The 17,787-nt window shown below is 45.8% G+C and overlaps 1 protein-coding gene across 1 annotated transcript in view; it reads left to right on the plus strand.

Moving 5' to 3' along the window:
• The window catches only part of LOC141088041 (ras-related and estrogen-regulated growth inhibitor-like), a 214,119-nt gene that overhangs the window by 50,449 nt on the left and 145,883 nt on the right, over nt 1–17,787 (plus strand). Inside the window, exon 2 of the mRNA XM_073573899.1 lies at nt 13,056–13,112. Within this exon, the coding sequence (XP_073430000.1) occupies nt 13,056–13,112 (57 nt within the window). The remainder of the gene's footprint in view (nt 1–13,055; nt 13,113–17,787) is intronic.

Genomic DNA, 17,787 nt, shown 5'->3' on the forward strand with positions numbered 1-17,787 from the left:
AGGCTCTCACGCAGGAAAACGATGAAGAAATACATCAGGATAAGACTTTGCAAACAAATAGCAACCTTGTACGCCTTCAGAGTCCTCCTGGATGGAGAAAGAAAAATGTTGTGAAGAAGAAACGGAGAGTGGTGGTCATGGGGGATTCCCTGTTGAGAGGAACAGAGGCCGCTATCTGCAGACCGGATATAACTTCAAGAGAAATGTGCTGTCTTCCAGGTGCAAAAATTAAAGATGTGTCTGACAGGATATCAGGACTCTTCAGACCTACAGATGACTACCCATTCCTGCTACTACATGTGGGGACAAATGACACCGCAAGAAACGACCTGGAAACCATCTGCACAGACTTTGAAGACTTAGGCAAGAAAGTGAAAGAACTGGGAGCGCAGGTGGTCTTCTCTTCCATCCTCCCAGTGGATTGCCATGCAACAAGGAGGTGGAATAAGATTCTGCAGGTGAACAACTGGCTACGTCGATGGTGCCGTCAGCAACGATTTGGATTTCTGGATCACGGAGTGAACTACTTATACGATGGACTACTTGCTAGAGATGGGGTGCACCTTACGAAGACTGGAAAACATGTATTTGGAAGTCGCCTTGCTACACTTGTAAGGAGAGCTTTAAACTAGAACAACATGGGAAGGGAAGCAAAAGACCAGAAAAAGTCATACACCTGACAAATGCTATTGAGAACTCTGCTATTAGAAGTGGAAAGGAAGAACAAAGACGAAAGAATCTAATTAATAAAAATATTGGAGAAAGAGAAACCAATCACAAACTAAAATGTTTCTATACTAATGCACAAAGCATGGGCAACAAACAAGGAGAATTGGAACTACTAACACAGGAAAAGAAATATGATGTCATTGGTATCACTGAAACTTGGTTGGACAATACACATGATTGGAATACAAGACTAGAAGGATACAACTTATTTGCAAGAAACAGACTTGATAAACGAGGAGGGGGTGTCGCATTGTATGTTAGAAACGCGTATATCTGCACAGAAATTGAAACTTCAGAGACTGGGAGTTCTGTGGAAACTGTTTGGGTAAGAATACAAGGACAGAACAATGGAAAGGACACCATTGTAGGCATTTACTACAGGCCGCCTGTGCAAGCTGAAGATATGGATGAACTCTTTATGCATCAAATGGCCAAGTTCTCCAAAAAATATGACATAGTTGTCATGGGAGATTTCAACTATCCAGACATTTGTTGGGAATCTCTCTCAGGCAAAACTAACAGGTCAAGGAAATTCTTATCCTCTCTTGCTGACAACTTTATCTTTCAAAAGGTAAGGGAGAAAACAAGGGGAACTGCTACCTTGGATCTAATCCTTATAAACAGGGAGGAAATGGTTGAGGAGGTAAAAGTGGCTGGGACCCTAGGAGGTAGCGACCATGCTATTTTAGAATTTTGGATAACTAGAGGAGGAAGATCTGTGAAGACTCAGACGTCAAGGTTAGATTTCAGAAAGGCAGATTTTAAGGGATTCAGAAAGAGAATTGGAGGGATCCAATGGCTGGATATCCTTAAAGACAAAAATGTCCAGGAAGGATGGGAAATCTTGAAAAATGAAATTCTCAAAGCACAATTGTTAACAATTCCGAAAAGAGGGAAGAATAGGAAGCATTTAAGGAAACCAGGATGGATGAACACAGAACTTAAGCACACGCTAAAAAGGAAGAAAAAAATGTTTATAAAATGGAAAGAGGGAGGCATATCTAAAGAAGAATATAATGCTGTCTGCAGAACCTGCAGGGCACAAATCAGATTAGCTAAAGCTGAAAATGAATTGAGGCTTGCAAGAGATGTCAAAAGCAATAATAAAGGATTTTGGGGATATGTCAAAAGTAAAAGAAAAGTCAAAGATGCTATAGGATTTTTACAGGATGAAAATGATGAAATGGTAAGACAGGATGTTGAGAAGGCTGAACTTTTAAATTCCTATTTTGCATCTGTTTTCTCTCAGAAAGGAAATGTAACATCAACTGTTATTCACTGTCCTAATAAGGGAATAGAAGAATCCAGGATATCTATAAACAGAAAGATAGTGAGGAAACACTTAGCTAACCTAAATGAATTCAAGTCTCCAGGTCCAGATGAATTACACCCCAGAGTACTGAAGGAGATAGCAGAAGAAATTTTTGAACCCCTCTCCATAATCTTTGAAAATTCTTGGAGAACAGGAGAAGTGCCAGAAGACTGGTGAAGAGCAAATGTTGTTCCTATCTTCAAAAAGGGGAAGAAGGTGGACCCAGGCAACTATAGGCCGGTGAGTCTGACTTCTATACCAGGAAAGATCTTTGAACAAATTATTAAACAACATGTATGTAAGTACCTGGATAAGAATGAAGTGATTAAACAGAGTCAGCATGGGTTTGTAACTAATAAGTCATGTCAGACTAACTTAATTTCCTTCTATGACGGTATCACTGATTGGGTGGATCAAGGAAATGCTGTAGATATAGTATATCTTGACTTCAGCAAAGCATTTGACAAAGTCTCTCATACAATCCTTATTGAAAAAATGACTATGTATGGAATGGACAAGGCAACTGTTAGGTGGATTCATAACTGGCTTAGTGATCAGACCCAAAGAGTGGTCGTAAATGGCTGCACATCCAGTTGGAAGACTGTCTCAAGTGGGGTACCACAGGGCTCTGTCCTGGGCCCTGTATTGTTCAACATCTTTATCAACGATTTAGATGAAGGAATTGAGGGTAAACTGATTAAATTTGCTGATGACACAAAGCTAGGAGGGATAGCTAATACTAGAGAAGAGAGAGAGGATTCAAAAAGATTTAAATAAACTGGAGAAGTGGGCAGCAACTAACAGAATGGTTTTTAACAGGGAGAAATGCAAAGTACTACATCTGGGCAATAAAAATGAAAAAAGCATATATAGAATGGGAGGAATAGGGCTAAGTGACAGCACATGTGAAAAAGACTTGGGTATACTAATAGATCACAGACTGTATATGAGTCAACAGTGTGATGCAGCAGCAAAAAAGGCAAATGCAATTCTAGGATGTATTAACAGAAACATACAGTCTAGATCACGTGAAGTCATTATTTCCCTCTACTCCTCTTTGGTCAGACCTCATCTGGAATATTGTGTAAAGTTTTGGGCACCACATTTTAAAAAAGACATCAACAAACTGGAGCAAGTTCAGAAAAGAGCGACCAGAATGGTGACCGGTCTGCAAACCCTGTCTTATGAGGAAAGGTTGCAGGATTTGGGAATGTTTAGTTTGCAAAAGAGAAGACTGAGAGGAGACTTAATAGCTGTCTACAAATATCTAAAGGGCTGTCTCATTGTAGAAGGATCAACTTTATTCTCATTTGCACAAGGAAAGACTAGAAGCAATGGGATGAAACTGAATGGGAGGAGACACAGATTAGATATTAGAAAAAACTTTTTGACAGTTAGAGTGATCAATGAGTGGAACAGGCTGCCACGAGAAGTGGTGAGTTCTCCTTCAATGGAAGTCTTCAAACAGAGGCTGGACAGACATCTAACTGGGATGATTTAGCGAATCCTGCTTTGAGCAGGGGGTTGGACCAGATGGCCCAGGAGGTCCCTTCCAACTCTACGATTCTATGATTCTATGATTCTATGATTCTATGAAAGGATCACTTACTCTGACACTGCCGACTTCTCCATCAGACAGCGCTACCTGTTGTCTCTGCATCAGGGCTCTGATCTCCTTTTGCAGAACCCGTTGCTGACTGGAGCTGGCGGTCTCGGCTACCTGTTGTAACAAAGCAATAATTTCTCCAAGACAATTTTCAATTACATTAGTGCCTAAAGTGATCATAGGATGGCATTCTCGTTTGTCAATATCAACTATTATCAAACCTTGCGATTGCAATTCTACGCGGCCAATCTTGATGGTCACCTCTTTATATCCCATCTGAAGCAAGGGTTGACCATTGCTGGCAAAAATGGCAAGGTCTTTTTTCTGGGCTATGAGTAATGTATGAATCTGCCCAGTACTGCTTAAAATGAACATATGGTATCATTGTGACCTGGGAGCCGGTGTCCAGTAAAGCGTTCATCGGAAAACAATCAATCACAACAAGCAAAACTGGTCATCCTCCTACGTACTTGTCTCGCCAATTTGGTGGGCCTGGTCGTCTTACTCCTGAGCAATGGCGGACCTTAATAGGGGCGGATGGGGCGGTTGCCCCGGGCCCAAGGTTTTTTGGGGGCCCAGGGGCAGGGGCGGGCTGGGCCGGGTGGCAGAGAGGCAAATGCCCCCCGGACCGCTCCCCCAGCACCTGTACAGGGCCGGCCGTGCCCTGTGCTGTGACGCCGCCGGCAGCAGACAGCCGCCCGCGTCACATTCTATGAGGGGCCGGGAGCTGTGCACGGCCGTCACCTTGACGGCTGCTCAGCTCTGGCTGTACTTCCGGGTCAGAAGTCGGGCGTGCGCGATGACGTCATCGTGCACGCGCCGACATGTCCCGGAGGATGCTGAAAGCAGAGGCGCTGCTGGGGAGCGAGCCGGCTGTGAGGTAAGTATGGGGAACTTTTTTTATTTTTTTTTATTTATAAAATGAATTAAATGGGGGAGGGGGTGAGTGGGGGCTGTACACAATGAAGGGGGGGTGACTGGGGCCTGTATATGATGAAGGGGGGTGACTGGGGCCTGTATATGATGAAGGGGGGGTGACTGGGGCCTGTATATGATGAAGGGGGGGTGACTGGGGCCTGTATATGATGAAGGGGGGGTGACTGGGGGCTGTATATGATGAAGGGGGGGTGACTGGGGGCTGTATATGATGAAGGGGGGTGACTGGGGGCTGTATATGATGAAGGGGGGTGACTGGGGGCTGTATATGATGAAGGGGGGTGACTGGGGGCTGTATATGATGAAGGGGGGTGACTGGGGGCTGTATATGATGAAGGGGGTGACTGGGGGCTGTATATGATGAAGGGGGGTGACTGGGGGCTGTATATGATGACGGGGGGGTGACTGGGGGCTGTATATGATGAAGGGGGGTGACTGGGGGCTGTATATGATGAAGGGGGGTGACTGGGGGCTGTATATGATGAAGGGGGTGACTGGGGGCTGTATATGATGAAGGGGGGTGACTGGGGGCTGTATATGATGACGGGGGGTGACTGGGGGCTGTATATGATGACGGGGGGTGACTGGGGGCTGTATATGATGACGGGGGGTGACTGGGGCCTGTATATGATGAAGGGGGGTGACTGGGGGCTGTATATGATGACGGGGGGGTGACTGGGGGCTGTATATGATGACGGGGGGTGACTGGGGGCTGTATATGATGAAGGGGGGTGACTGGGGGCTGTATATGATGACGGGGGGTGACTGGGGGCTGTATATGATGACGGGGGGGGTGACTGGGGGCTGTATATGATGAAGGGGGGTGACTGGGGTTGTACAGGATGAAGAGGGTGAGTGGGGGCTTCACAGGATGAAGGGGGGATGAGTGGGGGCTTCACATGATGAAGGGGAGTGAGTGGGGCTGCACATGATGAAGGGGGGTGAGTGGGGCTGCATATGATGAAGGGGGGTGAGTGGGGCTGCACATGATGAAGTGGGGGATAAGTGGGGCTGCACATGATGAAGTGGGGGATAAGGGGGACTGCACATGATGAATTAAGGGGTAAGTGGGACTGCACATGATGAATTAAGGGGTAAGTGGGACTGCACATGATGAATTGGGGGTAAGGGGAACTGCACATGATGAATTAAGGGGTAAGTGGGACTGAACATGATGAATTGGGGGTAAGAGGGACTGCACATGATGAATTGGGGGTAAGGGGGACTGCACATGATGAATTGGGGGTAAGGGGGACTGCACATGATGAATTGGGGGTAAGGGGGACTGCACATGATGTGTGGGTAAAATTAACTGCACATGATGATGGGGGAGTGGGGCTGCACATGAAGTTGGGGGGGAAGGGGACTGCACATGATAAAATGGAAGGGGGGATAAGGGGCTGCAAATGATGAAGCGGCACTGCAGATGAAGTGAGTGGGTGATAGGGGACTGCAATGGATGAAGTAAGGGGACTTCAAATTAAAGTGGGGACATTAAAGTGGATCCCCTATGGCCAGGATCACGTTGGGCGATTTTGTGCGTATTGGCCGTAGGCCTACAGCTTATGTGCAACGTCTTTTTAGGCCATGTCCACACGTGGTGGAATGGTGGCGGGTTTTCCGTATGGACCCGCAGCAAACCAAGTGCTGCGGTCCGTACGGCTGTCAATTCCCGCATGGGGACCGCAGCGCTCAGGTGGGAAGGGGGGTACAGGGGCCCAGGTTTTATGAACAGCCCCGGGCCCATAGTCCACTTAATCCGCCACTGCTCCTGAGGGTTGGCCCTTTGCCCCGGGGTTGCTTGTTTAAATGACAGTATCTTGCTAGGTGTCCCGCCTTGTTGCAGCAGCGACAGATGGGCTATCCGTCCTCGTCATAACGATCGCTGTCTCTCCCTCTGGTCGGTGGGATTCTCCTCTGTTGTCGCCACGGGATGTCATCTGGACTGGAGGCCAGCTGGATCTTCTTCTTTGGAGTCACTTGCAGGGACTGCACAGTTTTTGTGAGTGTAGCCACACTTTTGGTTAGTTCCTTGACTTGGAGATGTAAGTCTGCAGCAGAATCATTATCTTGGGACGGCTTGTCAGTCTCAATAGGGGTCTTTGGAAAGGATGCTGTCTCCTGCTGGTATGTAATTGCAGGATGCTTAGAGGGCTCTGTTCTGCTAGGATTCGGTTCACGTAGCACCCGTATGGCTCTATCCTTAAAGTGTGCAAAGTCCAATTCAGGATTTTGTAGGGCCATTATGCGCAGCTGTGTCCTTTGGTTGTTAGACTGGAGTCCCTCTATGAACTGCTCTGTTAATCTATCTTCATCTTGCACGCTCTCAGGGTTAAACTGCTTTATGGCCCGTAGCACCTCTTGAAGATTAAGGGCATAGTCCTGCATACTGTCCTGCACTCTCTGTTTTCACCCAAAGAATCTCATTTTTATCTCTGTTGCAGTGCGGGTATCAAAAGTGTTCTTCAGTCTGGCCAAGATTTGTTGGACAGTCCCTTTATCAGTGTCCGGCCAGGACTTTGCTTCCCTCTGAGCCGCACCAGTTAACTGGCCAATGAGGATACTGACTTTTTGGCTTTCTGACAGGGGGTACACTTTGAACAAACTACATAGTCTTTCTTTAAAATCGCTCAGGGTGTGCAACTCCCCTGAGTACTGAGGTAACCAGGCTGCTTCTGGTATATATGGCATTGATAGCGGCATTATGGAGGCTGCGGCTGCGACCGCCACTGAATGTTCACCCGAGTTGGGCATTTTTCTTCCTGTTTTTCACTTGCTCACAATAGAGCGCAGCTCCAGCTTCACTGGCACCCCCTCTCTGCTCGCATGCACTGTGTGACGCAGTTTTGGCGGTTACTTGAAAGCTCAGTCAAATCTTTAGCACTCAATTTAATAAAGTCTATGGCACACAGTACCCAGCTTTGCCAGGCTCCTTTACCCAGCTTTGCTAGGCTCGCTAAATCCTGTTCGTGATGCCAGTTGGAGCGCCCGGCGTGCGTGAGAGGGCACGTGCGCAGAGCAGGACCGTGGGGTACTCGGTACCTAGCCCGTCGACTTCAACGGAGGACGGTGTCATGGCGGCAGCGACCCTGTTCGTGGCCCTGGGGCGTCCATTAAATAAAAATGATAAAAGGGGATGGGGAAAAGTTGTTTGTTGTTGAAGTGTGGTAAAAATGAAGATAAAGTTTATAGATGGTTAAATACGTGACGCAACCTGTGGTATTCTGGTCATAGGTGACCAGCGCTACGGTGTTGTTCCCCTGAGACTGTTGATGTTGCGCAGCTCAGGTGAAAATGGCTCTCCACAGGTATGTCCAGCAATAGTCCCAGGGCAAAGATGTTAGATTGATAGTCAAAATGGCTGTGAACGTTGGGGTGCAGAGAAATGAGAGGAGGACACAGAGAGGTGCAGTTTCTTTACCTTTTACTGGTAATTGGTTGCAATCTGGAATACCACATACAGGTGATGGAATGTGTCCAGCTCGCCTGGAGGCATTCAGGGGATCCACCTTGCCAGGTGGGGATTTTGGACCTTCCTTCTGCGCTATGTGTGTGGGTCTCCACTGTTTATAACTAAGCTGCGACCCTCAATTGCGTGATGATTTCAATAACCTGTACGGCTGTCAGCATGAGCCTATTCCACGGGTACAGTCCTTTTCACCGTCAGCCCCGGGCACCTTATCTGCTGCCGTGCCCCTGTACTTTCAGATTTGGCGATCAGGACATACAGCTCCTGACCATCAAGGACTCTGGTGTCCCTTTCTCTCCAATACGCTTCGCTCTGGGGCTGCTATATGCAGTTTTTTAGCTTCCCCCAGAGCCTCTCCGTCTCTGCTCGTGTCCTTTCCCTCTTCACTGATCAGCTCTCCCTGTCTTGAACTGACTGGATCTTCCAGAAAGATCTTTTTACCTCACATTTAACAGTCTTGTCATTTTCCTCATAGCTCACAGCTGCTCTCGTTTCCATGACAACCCCCTCAGCTCACTTCTAGCTGACTCACAAACCCCATCTGCTGGCCAGAATTTATAAGGCAACTCCCTTTTCTGACCTGCAGCAGGAATTGTGATTGAATCTATGTTACCTGGCATTGGGGTCCCCTTTCTGCCTCCAAGCATGACTTCACCTCTTAGAGGGAGGCAATGTCACTGTGACAACCGGACTCTGGGGTGTCACAATAAGACATTGGATCACAGATATCAAGGTATCTTGATATTCAGCTTTCTGTGACCTATATGCCCATAGAGACGGCCATTCAAGGGTTCATCCTACTGACAGATATCCTTTAATCTGAGACTCACTATGCATTGTAAACTATGTTTAGATGTCAATAAATTGGGTTGGGCTGACACAGTAGTACAATAGGATTTTTTCATTATCCAAGACATCTGTTATTTCTTTATTTACTTGCACATAAATACCTAATAACCTTTACCACCCTCCTAAAGACATGCACTTGGGACCTATGGTCAGTTTGCTGACAGATCTATTGATCTCAAAAGAAAGAGTTGCACTTTTAGCAGTTTAAGCTATTTCTTTCTAATGAGCCACATCTCAGATTTACTTGTCAGGGCTTATTCGTCCAGCTTTTGATCAGATTTAGGTAACTGAAATCAGAAATAACAGCTTAGAAATGCATTGACCTATTTTGACTGTATTCACATTTACTTTGCCTAGCTCATTCTTACACCGTTCTCTGATCTTCAGCCCTTGGTCTCAGAAACGTGACCCATGATTTGGAACTGCCATGGGCATTTACTGTAACTTTATTGAGCAGTAATGAGGGTCCTCCTGGTGTTCAGCACAAGCCTACTGGGATTGCACTTGACATAATGCAGTTGGCGTAATAAAGAGGTTGGATCAGCAACTCCACTTTCAAGTCTTGATTCTTTGTTTTTGAAAGAAGTTCTTTTCATAAGTGCTGACCACACTGGCAAAGGACAAATAGGCGACTATATCTTGTCTCATAGACAGCCCAGGGCCCACCAAGTTGTTTAAGGCTGGTTTCACACGTCAGTGGCTCCGGTACATGTAGTGGCAGTTTCCTCACATACCGGAGACACTGACACACGTAGACACATTAAAATGAATGTATCTAAGCACATGTCAGCGTGTTTTCATGGACACACTGTCCGTGTGATAAACACGGAGACATGTCAGTGTTCGTGGGAGTGCACGGTCCGCAAAAGTGCTGAACACGTGCACATGGAGAACAGTTCACACTGTCCTCCATGCTCATGGATGGCCACCGGGAAGAAGCGCTACAGTAAGCGCTGTTCCCCTGCGGCTGGTGCTGAACGTGGCTGTCATTCTTCTCTCCTGCTCTGCCGGAAACAGCAAGCAGGAGAGAAGAATAAATGAAAACCCGACGTGGGGTTCCCCTCTGTTTGTGTACCAACCAAACAAAACTTACAGCTGGGGGCTGCAGCCCTCAGCTGTCAGCTTCATCAAGGTTGGTTCACAAGAATAGAGGGGTGCCTACGCTGTTTTTTTAATTATTTAAATAATTTAAAAAAACGGCGTGGGTTCCCCCCTATTTTTGACAACCAACCTGACTAAAACTGACAGCTGAGGAATGATATTCTCAGGCTGGTAAGGGGCCATTGATCTTGGCCCCCCAGCCTAAAAACAGCAGCCTATAGTAACTAAAGGGTTAAATAAACACACACACACAATAAGAGCAAAGTCTTTTAATGAAGAATACACCACACACATTGTTTACATCTTTATTACACTCCTAATTCCATTGCGACGCCATCGTTCTCCTGTAAAAAAGGTTAAAATAATAATCCAAACATATGAAGAGGTAAGTTCTGGACTCGACCAAGGGAACGCAGTGGACGTGGTGTACATGGACTTCTCAAAAGCTTTTGATACGGTGCCACACAAAAGGTTGATACATAAAATGAGAACAATGGGGATAGAGGAAAATTTGTGTAAGTGGGTTAAGAGCTGGCTCAGGGATAGGAAACAAAGGGTGGTTATTAATGGAGCACATTCGTACTGGGTCACGGTTAACAGTGGGGTACCACAGGGGTCAGTATTGGGCCCGCTTCTTTTTAACATATTTATTAATGACCTTGTAGGGGGCATAGAGAGTAGAATTTCAATATTTGCAGATGACACAAACGCAAATAAAGTAATGGCATGCATTAAAAGAGGCATAGATGCTCATGAGGAGAACATAATTTTACCTCTATATAAGTCACTAGTGCGACCACACTTAGAATACTGTGTACAGTTCTGGTCTCCAGTGTATAAGAAAGACATAGCTGAACTGGAGCGAGTGCAGAGAAGAGCGACCAAGGTTATTTGAGCACTGGGGGGTGTGCAGTACCAAGACCGGTTATTACACTTGGGGTTATTTAGTTTGGAGAATCGAAGGCTTAGGGGTGATCTTATTACAATGTATAAATATATGCGGGGACAATACAAAGACCTTTCTAATGATCTTTTTACTCTTAGACCTGTGACGGGGACGAGGGGGCATCCTCTACGTCTGGAGGAAAGTAGGTTAAGCATAATCACAGACGCAGATTCTTTACTGTAAGAGCAGTGAGACTATGGAACTCTCTGCCATATGATGTTGTAATGAGTGATTCCCTACTAAAATTTAAGAAGGGCCTGGATGCCTTTCTTGTAAAGTATTAATATTACAGGGTATATACACTAGTTTCCTTAATATTGCGTTGATCCAGGGAGCTAGTCTGATTGCCGTATGTGGAGTCGGGAAGGAATTTTTTTCTCCAATGTGAAGCTTACTGTTTGCCACATGGGTTTTTTTTGCCTTCCTCTGGATCAACATGTTGGGGTAGGTTAGGATAGGATATGGGTTGAACTAGGTGAACTTAAAGTCTTCCTTCAACCTTAATAACTATGTTACTATATACATTACCTGTCCGGCGCTCAGTCATGTCCCATGGCGTAAATCCATCTCGGGGGGTTAATCAGTTTACAGGCGGAGCGCTGCTAACACAGCCGCTCTGACTGTAAGTTACTGTAGAATGAATAGAAGCAGAGCGCAGACACAGTGATGAGCGGTGATGTCACCGCTAGTTACTGAGCATGCGCTGGCTGCTTCCATTCATTCTACAGTAATTATAGTCAGAGCAGCTGTGTTAGCAGCGCTCCGCCTGTAAACTGATTAACCCCCCGAGATGGATTTACGCCGTGGGACGTGACTGAGCGCTGGACAGGTATTGTATATGTTTGGTTTATTATTTTCACCTTTTTAACAGGAGAACGATGGCGTCGCATTGGAATTAGGAGTGTAATAAAGATTTAAACAATATGTGTAGTGTATTCTTCATTATAATACTTTGCTCTTATTTTGTGTGTGTGTGTTTATTTAACCCTTGAGTAACTCTAGGATTAGTAATGGATAGGTGTTTTATTGACACCTCTCCATTACTAATCCGGGCTTAATATCACCTTACAATAGAAAGGTGGCATTAACCCCTTATTACCCCACTTGCCACTGCTACATGGCAAGTGGGAAGAACTGGGCAAAGCTCCAGAATAGGCGCATCTAATAGATGCGCCTTTTCTGGGCAGCTGGGGGCTGCAGTTTTTAGGCTGGGGGGGCCAAGATCAATGGCCCCTTACCAGCCTGAGAATATCAGCCCTCAGCTGTCTGCTTTAGTCAGGTTGGTTGTCAAAAATAGGGGGGAACCCATGCCAGTTTTTTAATTATTTAAATACTTAGAAAAACAGAGTGGGAACCCCTCTATTCTTGAGAACCAACCTTGCTGAAACTGACAGCTGAGGGCTGCAGCTCCCAGCTGTAAGTTTTGTTTGGTTGGTACACAAACAGAGGGGAACCCCACGTCGGGTTTTCATTTATTCTTCTCTCCTGCTTGCTGTTTCCAGCAGAGCAGGAGAGAAGAATGACAGCCACGTTCAGCACCAGCTGCAGGGGAACAGCGCTTACTGTAGCGCTTCTTCCCAGTGGCCGTCCGTGTGGTCCTGATGGGGCAAACGTGCGGCACACGGTTGCCACAAGTGTGCCACATGGAGGTATCACGTATCCACACAGTCACGGATAGCTCCGGTACCGTTTTTTCCGGTACCAGATTTATCTGGACGTGTGAGACTGGCCTAAGAGGGCTTCTGTTAGAGAACAATGTATAAAATGCGAGTCTTAGAATATTCCTCCAAAGGCTCATGTGTGTTATGTTTCCATATTGTTTATGAATAACAATAATATGGCGGCTACCGGTATAAATCAAAGAGTATTTGTTAGAGGGGTGGTCGGCTTCCAGCAAGCAGCTTTCATATTGCAGTTCCCTGTGACAGGCTGATCACAAATGCTTGCTGCCATTACTGGAGGGGGGGTATATGCTTACGTCCTCTCAGTAATCACAGATTGGAGCACTAGTGAAAGTATGATGTGTATTAGGTATGGAGCTGATATTGTCAGTAATTCATTTCACTCATGTGCCTTTTATAATCAGACTCTTTTTTTTTCTTATCAGCACTTACTGTCAGATTCATCACTAAACGGTTTATTGGAGATTATGATCCAACCCTTGGTAAGTCTCTTTTTTGTTCTCTAATATCTATCTATCTATCTATCTATCTATCTATCTATCTATCTATCTATCTATCTATCTATCTATCTATCTAGGAAAAAGACTTGAGAAAGGCTCAGACATTGAACCAAATCATAGTGTACCTTTTGGTATGCAATACATCTTTTTCAGTTTTTTTTTTGCTATATTTGGAGTGTGACCACTTATTCTCCTATATATTATTACTAGCAAACTACCCATGGCATCGCTCTTAGAAAATGATGTGTTAAATTGTTGTTTACGCTGGCTAAGGTTAAATTTTCAGTTTCACCCTGAAGTTGACATCTTCAGCCTTAAAATTAGTTTTTTCAACTCTTCTTTTTTGTTTGGCTTTAACAGTTTTTTATTTCAACAAATTTGTCATAACACAGAGGCGAACAATAACTAATTTTTGAACCAATTTTTTCAGCCTGTTTCATCCGCTTCCTTTCATGCCAGGACTCCATTACATAGTAACATACACTCACTGGCCACTTTATTAGGTACACCTGTCCAACTGTGTGTTAAGACTTAATTTCTAATCAGCCAATCACATGGCGGCAACTCAGTGCATTTAGGCATGTAGACATGGTCAAGACAATCTCCTGCAGTTCAAACCGAGCATCAGTATGGGGAAGAAAGGTGATTTGAGTGCCTTTGAACGTGGCATGATTGTTGGTGCCAGAAGGGCTGGTCTGAGTATTTCAGAAACTGCTGATCTACTGGGATTTTCACGCACAACCATCTCTAGGGTTTACAGAGAATGGTCTGAAAAAGAAAAAAAATCCAGTGAGCGGCAGTTCTGTGGCCGGAAATGCCTTGTTGATGCCAGAGGTCAGAGGAGAATGGGCAGACTGGTTCGAGCTGATAGAAAGGCAACAGTGACTCAAATTGCCACCCGTTACAACCAAGGTAGGCAGAAGAGCATCTCTGAACGCACAGTGCGTCGAACTTTGAGGCAGATGGGCTACAGCAGCAGAAGACCACACTGGGTACCACTCCTCTCAGCTAAGAACAGGCATCTGATGGCTACTTTCAGCAGGATAATGCGCCATGTCATAAAGCTCGAATCATCTCAGATTGGTTTCTTGAACATGACAATGAGTTCACTGTACTCAAATGGCCTCCTCAGTCACCAGATCTCAATCCAATAGAGCATCTTTGGGATGTGGTGGAACGGGAGATTCGCATCAGGGATGTGCAGCCGACAAATCTGCGCCAACTGTGTGATGCCATCATGTCAATATGGTCCAAAATCTCTGAGGAATGCTTCCAGCACCTTGTTGAATCTCTGCCACGAAGAATTGAGGCAGTTCTGAAGGCAAAAGGGGGTCCAACCCGTTACTAGCATGGTGTACCTAATAAAGTGGCCAGTGAGTGTAGTTTTGAAGGCTGAAGGAAGACCTTATGTCCATCTAGTTCAGCCTCTTTTTAGTGCAGCTGTTCTGCATTGTTGATCCTGGGGAAGGCAAAAATCCCACAGAGCAGAAGCCAATTTTCTCCATAGGGAAAAAAAATTCCTTCCCCTAAGCTGGGTCAATCATCTGCCTGTAATATTCTGTTATTCATAACCTTCTATACTGTTACTCACAAGAAAAGCATCCATTCCTTTCTTAAATTCATTCAGTGAGTTGGCCATCACTACTTCCTCAGGAAGAGAATTCCAGAGCCTCACTGCTCTTACCGTGAAGAACCCTCTTCTATGCTGGTACAGAAATTGTCTTTCCTCCAAACGAAGAGAATGCCCCCTTATTCTTGTCACAGTCCTTGGAACAAACAGTTCATTGGAGAGATCTCTGTATTGCCCTCTGATATACTTGTACATATATATTAAGTCTCCCCTAAGTCTTCTCTTTTCTAGAGTAAATAGACCTAATTTTGATAACCTTTCTGGGTATTGTAGTGAACCAACTCCATTTATCATTTTAGTAGCCCGCCTTTGAATCCTTTCAAGTTCAGTAATGTCATTCTTGAGCATTGTTCACTTGTCTCAGGTCTTTGAGACAGTTTTGCTTTGTTAGCTTTTATATTAACTTGCCCAATAGATTCTGATCCTTAGTAATCACCTCACACTGATCAGAGATCTGATAGGTGAATGTACATATATAAAGCAGAAAATGTCTGACTCCTCACTGTCAGACTGCTTTAGCTGTCCACAGCAACCAATCAGAGCTCAGCTTTCACGTTACCTCAGCCGCTTCAATGCTGAAAGCTGCACACTGGTTGTTATAAGCAACATGAACGATCTTACTGTGAGGCAATTCTCAAAAATGAGGCCCCAGTTACTTCTGTAGTGGCTATAGGCAACATGAACAATCTTACGGTGAGGCAATTCTCATAGATGAGGCCCCAGTTACTTCTGTAGTGGCTATAGGCAACATGAACAATCTTACTGTGAGGCAATTCTCATAAATGAGGCCCCAGTTACTTCTGTAGTGGCTATAAGCAACATGAACAATCTTACTGTGAGGCAATTCTCATAAATGAGGCCCCAGTTACTTCTGTAGTGGCTATAGGCAACATGAACAATCTTACGGTGAGGCAATTCTCATAAATGAGGCAACAGTTACTGCTGTAGTGGCTATAAGCAACATGAACGATCTTACTGTGAGGCAATTCTCATAAATGAGGCACCAGTTATTGCTGTAGTGGCTATAGGCAACATAAACAATCTTACTGTGAGGCAATTCTCATAAATGAGGCCACAGTTACTGCTGTAGTGGCTATAGGCAACATAAACAATCTTACTGTGAGGTAATTCTCATAAATGAGGCCCCAGTTACTTCTGTAGTGGCTATAGGCAATATAAACAATCTTACTGTGAGGTAATTCTCATAAATGAGGCACCAGTTACTGCTGTAGTGGCTATAGGCAACATAAACAATCTTACTGTGAGGCAATTCTCATAAATGAGGCAACAGTTACTGCTGTAGTGGCTATAGGCAACATAAACAATCTTACTGTGAGGTAATTCTCATAAATGAGGCCCCAGTTACTTCTGTAGTGGCTATAGGCAACATGAACAATCTTACTGTGAGGCAATTCTCATTAATGACCTATTGCTAAAATCAGGATTTTGTGTTAAAGGGGTGTTCACAAGTTATTTAATTGTTTTAATTACCGTATTTTTCGGACTACAAGACACACTCCCCCCATTAAATTTGGAAGGGAATTGGGGGGTGCATCTTATAGTGGGAATGTAGGTGTCATGTCGCCGTTAGACTCGGGGCCTGCTGTCCCGGCCTCGGCCACTAGGAGGCGCCGGACTGTCACATCGCCGTCAGACTCGGGGCCTGCTGTTCCTGCCTCGGCCACTGGGAGGCGCCGTGGTTCACCCCCGAGTGATGGCGGCGATAGAGAAGGGGCTCCTGCGCAGGCATCAGATGGACGCAGGCTCCGCTCCTCTGTCAGTCATGGAGGGGTTGGTGCATTGCCATCTGGCCTGGTCCTGGGGGCGGTCTTGATGACATCATCAGTCCGGGAGCCTGTGAGGGATGACTTGATCCCTCAATTACCTTGGGACTGGTCTTGCAAGCCGCCGGATATATTCTTGGTTCCCATATGTGCTACTGTGTGATTTGCTATTGTTTGACTCTGACCTCAGCCTGGATTTCTGACCCCTCTACTGCCTGACGATTTTGTACCTCTGCTATTCTCCCGGTTTGTGACCTTGGCCTGGATATTCGACTCTCCTACTGCCTGCCGTTTTTGTACCTTTACCGCCCTCCCGTTTTGTGACCTTGGCCTGGACTCTCGACTCTGCCACTGCCTGCCGTTTCTGTACCTCCGCTTCTCGCCCGGTTTCTGACTACGTTTTTGGTTCCCTGCCTTCTTCCCTATTGGTGACCGTCCTGCTCTGGCGCACTGCTTCTAGACAGCCACCCCCTGGGCCTTGCTACAATTCCAGATCCCTGTATAGGGGTTAAGGGTCTCAGGGTTTCTCGGGGTGCTGTCCCTACTGCAGCCCAGATCTGCGGTCGGACGTCACAGTAGGTTTACCGGAGGGTTGCTGCAGTAGCGGAGCAGGGTACCTTAGGGAGACAGCAGCGACAGAAGTGTGGTGATGCTGCGGCCCAGTTTCGGCGGTGTCATCAGGCCGTAGCATTGCCACACTTCTGCTGCCGCCGGCTCTCTGAGGAAGGGACCCTGCACCACCACTGCCACAACCCTCCAGCTGAGCTTGGGATCCAGTGTCTCTCCCCTCTCCCCTCCTGGTATGTTTACCTTGCTTTTGTGTCTTTGCAATTTCACCCCTGATTATATGGCCGTCCAGCTGGGGATTTTACCCCTTACTGCTTCTCACTGGTCTGCCTGCTATATATTGGGTGTCTATACTTGGACACTTATTTATCTTTACCACCAGGTGTTTACTCACGATAAGGGTCAGAGTGAGGTTTTTGACACTGTATACCCCTTTGCTCTGCTTCTGCTTGTGTCACCCTTTGTCTGTCATTGTTTGTGCTTTTCTACCTGTGCTATTGAATAAAGATTTGTGATTTTACCATACCTTGGACATCTATGCACTGATTTCCTTTTGCTGCTTCTTATTGATTACAGTGTGTCCTACACTGATTTTCCATGGGCTGATTGTGTTGGTTTTCTTTTCATCTGCACCCACACGTAATATATGATGTTATACTGTTTCAGCCTTGTGGTC

The sequence above is a fragment of the Dendrobates tinctorius genome, unplaced genomic scaffold, assembly GCF_039654945.1.
Source record: "Dendrobates tinctorius isolate UK_male_01 unplaced genomic scaffold, ASM3965494v1 ptg000037l, whole genome shotgun sequence".
NCBI classification, from domain to species: Eukaryota; Metazoa; Chordata; class Amphibia; order Anura; family Dendrobatidae; genus Dendrobates; species Dendrobates tinctorius.